This window comes from Polyodon spathula, chromosome 4 (assembly GCF_017654505.1).
Source record: "Polyodon spathula isolate WHYD16114869_AA chromosome 4, ASM1765450v1, whole genome shotgun sequence".
NCBI lineage: Eukaryota > Metazoa > Chordata > Actinopteri > Acipenseriformes > Polyodontidae > Polyodon > Polyodon spathula.
The window spans coordinates 61342229-61348228 of NC_054537.1; the positions used below are offsets into that span (position 1 = coordinate 61342229).

At 35.0% G+C, this 6000-nt stretch overlaps 1 protein-coding gene across 6 annotated transcripts in view; it reads left to right on the top strand.

Moving 5' to 3' along the window:
- LOC121314704 (DNA-binding protein Ikaros-like) overlaps positions 1 to 4675 on the top strand; it is a 48293-nt gene extending 43618 nt beyond the window's left edge. For 2 of the 6 annotated variants that reach the window (XM_041248240.1, XM_041248244.1), the window contains 2 exons: positions 717 to 851; positions 3145 to 4675. In XM_041248240.1, coding sequence (XP_041104174.1) covers positions 717 to 851; positions 3145 to 3830 — 821 coding nt within the window. In that variant the 3' untranslated portion in view covers positions 3831 to 4675. The remainder of the gene's footprint in view (positions 1 to 716; positions 852 to 3144) is intronic. The other 4 variants (XM_041248241.1, XM_041248245.1, XM_041248243.1 and 1 more) reach the window with 2 other exon arrangements.
- Positions 4676 to 6000: the final 1325 nt, after the last annotated feature.

Here is a 6000-nt window from a genome sequence, read left to right on the forward strand (position 1 = left end):
TTTATTTAGGGTGGGTTTGATTTCCCCTGAAGTTGTATTATTACTCTGTTTTACTCTGTTTTATTACTCTAAGTGTCCTTCTTGAAAACTCCATCGGCACTATTTCCAAGATGTTTCTAACCTAATTAAAAAGAAAAACATCAGTATTACAGAAAGTGATGACACTATAATTATAATTAAGGTTAATCTTTAAAGGCTGCAGTATATTTTCTGTATAATATTTCAGCTTTGTATGGCGTCTTATTATGAAAGAAATTATTTTTTTATACATTTCTTATAACAATGTATTAACTTATAGTACAAATATACATGTTCTGGTCACTATACTCACTAGTGTATATTTTTTACATTATAAATGGGAAGCCATTTTATAAGCAAAACACCACACTCCAGTGTGGCTGGTTAAGTCCCTCAACTGTATATCTCAGTACAATTGAGTTGTTTACATTACATTTTATAAATTGGATGAACAAAGTTAACATGCAGGTAATGTACTCCAGAATGTGGAGCACCTGGTTCTGGGACTGCAAATGTATTTTTAAATTAGTTTACCAAACAGACTTCTGATGGCTATTTTGCTGTTTTGCAGTTGAGAACTATTAGATCTTTGTAGACAATTGTTTTAGCAATTCATAGGGAAGGAGCAGAGCTAAGCAATTTGTGAAGCCTTATTATTACTTTAATTCTAAACTGCACATTTCTATTTTGCTTTCCAGTAGTAAAGGAAGAAAGCAACCACAATGAGATGAGTGAAGACTTAAGCAAGATGGGATCAGAAAGAGCCCTGGTGCTAGACAGACTAGCTAGTAACGTAGCCAAACGTAAGAGTTCTATGCCTCAGAAGTTTGTGGGTAAGGGTTAAAAGTCTGCTTTCTTTAGTATATCTACGTTAGTCATAGGAATTTGTGTTTGTCTCATTCTTTTTAATTTTAATAACTTGATATACTAGTCAACGCAGCAGTTCTGCAAACTGTAGTATCAAACATATTGGTGCATTTGGTGTGCTGAACAGGACACAGTAGGGGGGGGGGGGTCAAATAAGGAGTGGCTGCAGTTCGGAGTTTCTACTTTTTTACAGGCCTGTGATACATTATAAAACACCCCTACACCCCCTTGTAGTTAATTCTAGTGCTTGCTTCCCATAATGCTCCCACACCAGTGACTCTTAAAGCTCTTTTCTCCAAAAGCATCAAGCCCAAACACCACTGTCCTACCATGAATAATGTTGAAACTAGCTTGATGAAATCACCCCATACTTAAATTAAACAGTACAACATGATACATTTTCAGATAGCCAAACTAGCATTGCAAGAAGTTCTGCACCCTGCCTGTTGTTCTCAAACTGGGGTAAAAGTCAGCTTTAGGCATGAACTACGCCAAACAAGGTATACTGACACCGAAATGTAACCTGCTCCCATTTAAGGCGTTGTTGTCTGCATTTAATTATAATAATGGCTGAATATTATAACACTGTGTACATTTGGTTTAAATAGTATTGCTCAAAGTATATAGTGATTCCCAAATAAATTAATGTATTTATTTTTCATACAATGTAAAGTATAAATAATCAGTTTTATCCTTTGTAATGTTAAAACCTTTTTTTTTGTATAAAGTCCAGCCCTGGCGCGTTGAGCTGCAGTTTTCTCTTTACTAACCCACTGTAGAAGTGTAGTTTTGCTTTTTAGAGTTCCTTCACAAATACTTTATGGTTATCACCATCACAAAAGAAGAACCCTTGAGACTAGGCCAAACTCCAACTGCAGACAGGTTCAGCCTCTCAATCCACAACAGCCATCCTTAATTAGCTAGTACAGAAAAACAGTATTTCCATTGTGTCATAGTACTTGTTTAGTTTGTAACTGATTTATTTCAACCAATGTATGTTTGTTTTTTTGTTGTTTTTTTTTTTTTTTTAATATATACCTTTAATGTGAATTATGGCAGTTTTTCAAATCTACTCCTAACCCACACAGTGCAAAACATCTTTAAATATATTTCAAAGTGAAAAAGGTCTTGTCTGTAGTAGTCAGCAAGACATTTCAGAATCTTCAGTTTCATTGATATTTAGAAATGTTTGTCACTTGTGGGGGTTTATATATATATATATATATATATATATATATATATATATATATATATATATATATATATATATATATATAAATAAAAAAAAAACAGCTTAATACTACTTAAAAGCACATGTATGCAATCGCTGTGTTTATTTCTGGTTTGATAACGTTATAGTGTGCTTTTCAAAAGAAAATGTGCTCATGATTTGAAGTAAAAAAACAAACCTTGAGAATCTAGTCCTATGTCAAATTAAGTTGTAGGGTAGTTTGTAAAATGGCAGCCAGTGTTGATTTTATACTTCTTGTAGACTATGCAACCAGTGATCAAACGTGGCATCCAAATCAGCATGAAAATATACAAAACAAATTTAATATCTGCAGAGTGTTCTCATCTGTTTAATATTTGTATTAATAGTGGCTTATAAAAATGTAAATCATGTAAACATAATCATATCTCATCTGTTTAATATTTGTATTAATAGTGGCTTATGAAAATGTAAATCATGTAAACATAATCATATCGAACAATTTAGGGGTTAAGTACATCCAATTTAATGTATCAAGCATTTTTTCAGTAAAAGCTTTAGAAACTGAAACTAAAACATCACATCAAACGAGACTTCTTACTGGGCCGCATTTTCAAATCTTTAACTCCAGTCTTTAATTAACTCCTACGTTTCGAAGGAGAAAAAACATCTGTTAATTTAACAAAACTAGAACCGAACAAGTTATACATTTCAGATCACTTTAGCCGTCTATTGTAGTATTTGGTGAATCTGTGGAAGACTGAATTCCACGGAGCCTGTAAATTCCGCCATTTCTAAGAGATTCTGTTACCCACAGATTTGGACGGCCTCTACCCATTGTCTCAAATATCAAAGGCAGCTATGATACCGCAGCCAATGCAGTGAGTTTAGAAATAAAACACTGCTTCGTTAAAAATAAAAACCCTCTATGAAAATGAAAAAGAAATCCAGTTATATTGCAGTGTAGTCTTTATAACAATTTACATTAATATGTTTGTCATGTGTTTTCTTATTCTGTTTGGCTAACCATTGTCTTTTTGTGAAAACAGGAGAGAAGAGGCTGTTGGACCTCTCCTATGATGGCAACTCGAACAACTATGACAAGGACAGCGAGATAATGCAGCCCCATGTCATGGACCAGGCCATAAACAGTGCCATCAGTTACCTGGGGGCCGAGTCCCTGCGTCCCCTAGTCCAGACTCCCCCTGCCTCCTCTGACGTGGTAATCAACCCCATATATCCTCTTCGTAAACCCAACAACGGCAACAACCACATCCACTCGGTCCAGGACAGTGCTGCTGAGAACTTGCTCCTGCTCTCCAAGGCCAAGTCTGTTTCCACAGAGAGGGATGTGTCACCTAGCAACAGCTGCCAAGATTCCACTGACACTGAGAGTAACGAGGAGAGGGCTGGGGGTGGTGGCCTCATCTACCTGACCAATCACATCATGCCGCAGGCTCGGAATGGCATTCCCGCTGTCAAGGAGGAGCATGGCAGGCAGTACGATCTCCTGAGGGCGATAGCGGAGTTCAGGGTGGTCACTAGCGAGGGTGAGCAGGTCAAGGCGTATTTCTGCGAACACTGCAGAGTTCTCTTCCTGGACCACGTCATGTATACCATCCACATGGGTTGCCATGGCTTCCGAGACCCCTTCGAGTGCAATTTATGCGGCTACCGCAGCCAGGACAGGTATGAGTTCTCCTCCCACATGACTCGAGGGGAGCACCGCTTTTAATGCACACACACTGGGAAAATCTGAGGGACCATTTATATGGATTTATGTATATATAATATTTCCATAGTACATGGGCGAATAAAAACAACACATTTTAGACAGCATTTTATATACTAAAAAGTGAAATGGAATAGCAAATTCATTTTTTTTTTGTTTATTTGGTTTTATTTTAATAAAAAAAATTTTCCCCATGCGTTTGTTACGACATCCTTTTAGAAAATAGGAGAGTTTAGTTGAGAGGCTTATGAAGGGAATCTACAAACTACAATAGAACTTCCCCTTTAGCTTGAACTGCTTTTTTAGGTTTCAGATAAAATAAAGTGGAAATTGTGTTAACTACAGAAAGGATGCATTTGATGTAGCATATGTGGAAATCCTGAAAATACTAATAATTAAAAATAAATCCTACTGCATTTGAAAAATTAAACCCTTGTGTATTTTAAAAAGTCATGGTTGGGTTGTATTGTTCAAAGTATTCCATATTTGGCCAAATAACTAAACTAATATTATCCTACATACACAACAAAAGGGTTCTTACAGTATTTGATGATTATATATTGTAAAACTGTGCATCTGCTTTGTAACAGATGTTTGCAAAATTAAATTGTGCCACCCTTGGTGATTGTACTTAAAATGTGAATTTTGGGCTAGTCTTCCTGGTTACAATTCCATGTAGTTTAACCCTATAAGCAGTGTTCTAGCCAGTTAGCTTGTAGTTATAGTCTACCTACCAAAACATTCTGTTAAACAAGAAATTTTACATTACAGTGAATGAAGCTCTAATTTTTTTTTTTTTTTTCTGAAATAAAGTGAACATAAACAGCTAGTTTCACAGACCCTGATTAGCTCTAGTCTTGGATTACTTTACCTAAATTAACATAATCCAAGATTAGTGCTAATCTGGGTCTGTGAATCTAGTCGTCAAACTTCAGACAGGTCTGGAAGTATACTGTAGGTAACCCAACAAAAGAGCAGACCATCAACCTAATCTTATATATCTATGCACATTTTTTGTTACTAAACATGTACTTGTGCAGCTAATAAATTAATCTTTTAATTGATTAAACCCGACATTGAAAATAGAAAAATAGCTTTTTTTATTTCTACATTTCCAATTCCAGTTTCCATATAGAGACAGGATTCTAATTATGCATGTTACATGAAGCAAAAATGCAACAGTTGAAACAGTGCCATACATGCAGAACTGCATTCACTACAGAAGTGATTATGCAAACTAGATCTCAAGTGTTATAGCTGAGACACATTAACATTAGCTTTTTCGTTTAAATCTAGCTGTTTCAACTTTTAGAGTCATTGAATTCTTTAGAGTACTGTTGGTCTGCAATAAAGAAAGGGTTCAGAAATATTTAGTATTGAAATGGGAACCGTTGTATGTGGGGGTCTATAATGCAGGACCATCAGTGACATTGTTTTTATGTAAAGTATTTATGTTCATTTGCCAAATGTATTTCATGTTTTTTGGTTTTTTTTATTTATTCTAGAATGCTTTCCGCTTGCATACATTTTAATAGTACATTCATACATACTGTATTTCTTCTGTATTGAGTTTTGTTTACAGCAAATTAAATGAGTGAATGTTCAAAAGTTGTTGTTTTTTTCTTTCAGCATTCTCAATCTGCAGTTGTATAATGACTTAGCGCACTAGTTTGGTATTTTTTTATATATACAGTATATACTTCAGGAAGTTATACTGAATTAATTATTTTATTTTGTGTTTTTGCCTTAGAGGATGTTGAAAAAATATGCTTGCAAAATGTCCAATAAAAGAAAAAAAATTGTTTTAAATATACATACAGTATATGGATTGTTTGTGTTTCAATGGTGAAGTCTGTTTCATTTGCTCTATCCTCTATGGCTTTGCACTACACAACTTCCGCATTGGTATCAGAACCCCAGACCATTTCTGAAGTTCTAATTCCCATCCCGTGCTTCTCCACGGAAAGGAAAATCAACCAAATAACTATAAATACAAATGTAGGTTTTACTTGCCCTGGGTATCAATTTATTTCTTTCCCTTTCTTTCTTTCTTTCTTATTGCCAAATTATTTTACCACCATTTTCTTCCCAATTTAGAATGCTTAATTATGTTTCCACATCACGTTAACTTCACACAATAGCTCAGGAGAACTGAAGGTAAGCGTGCACGCTC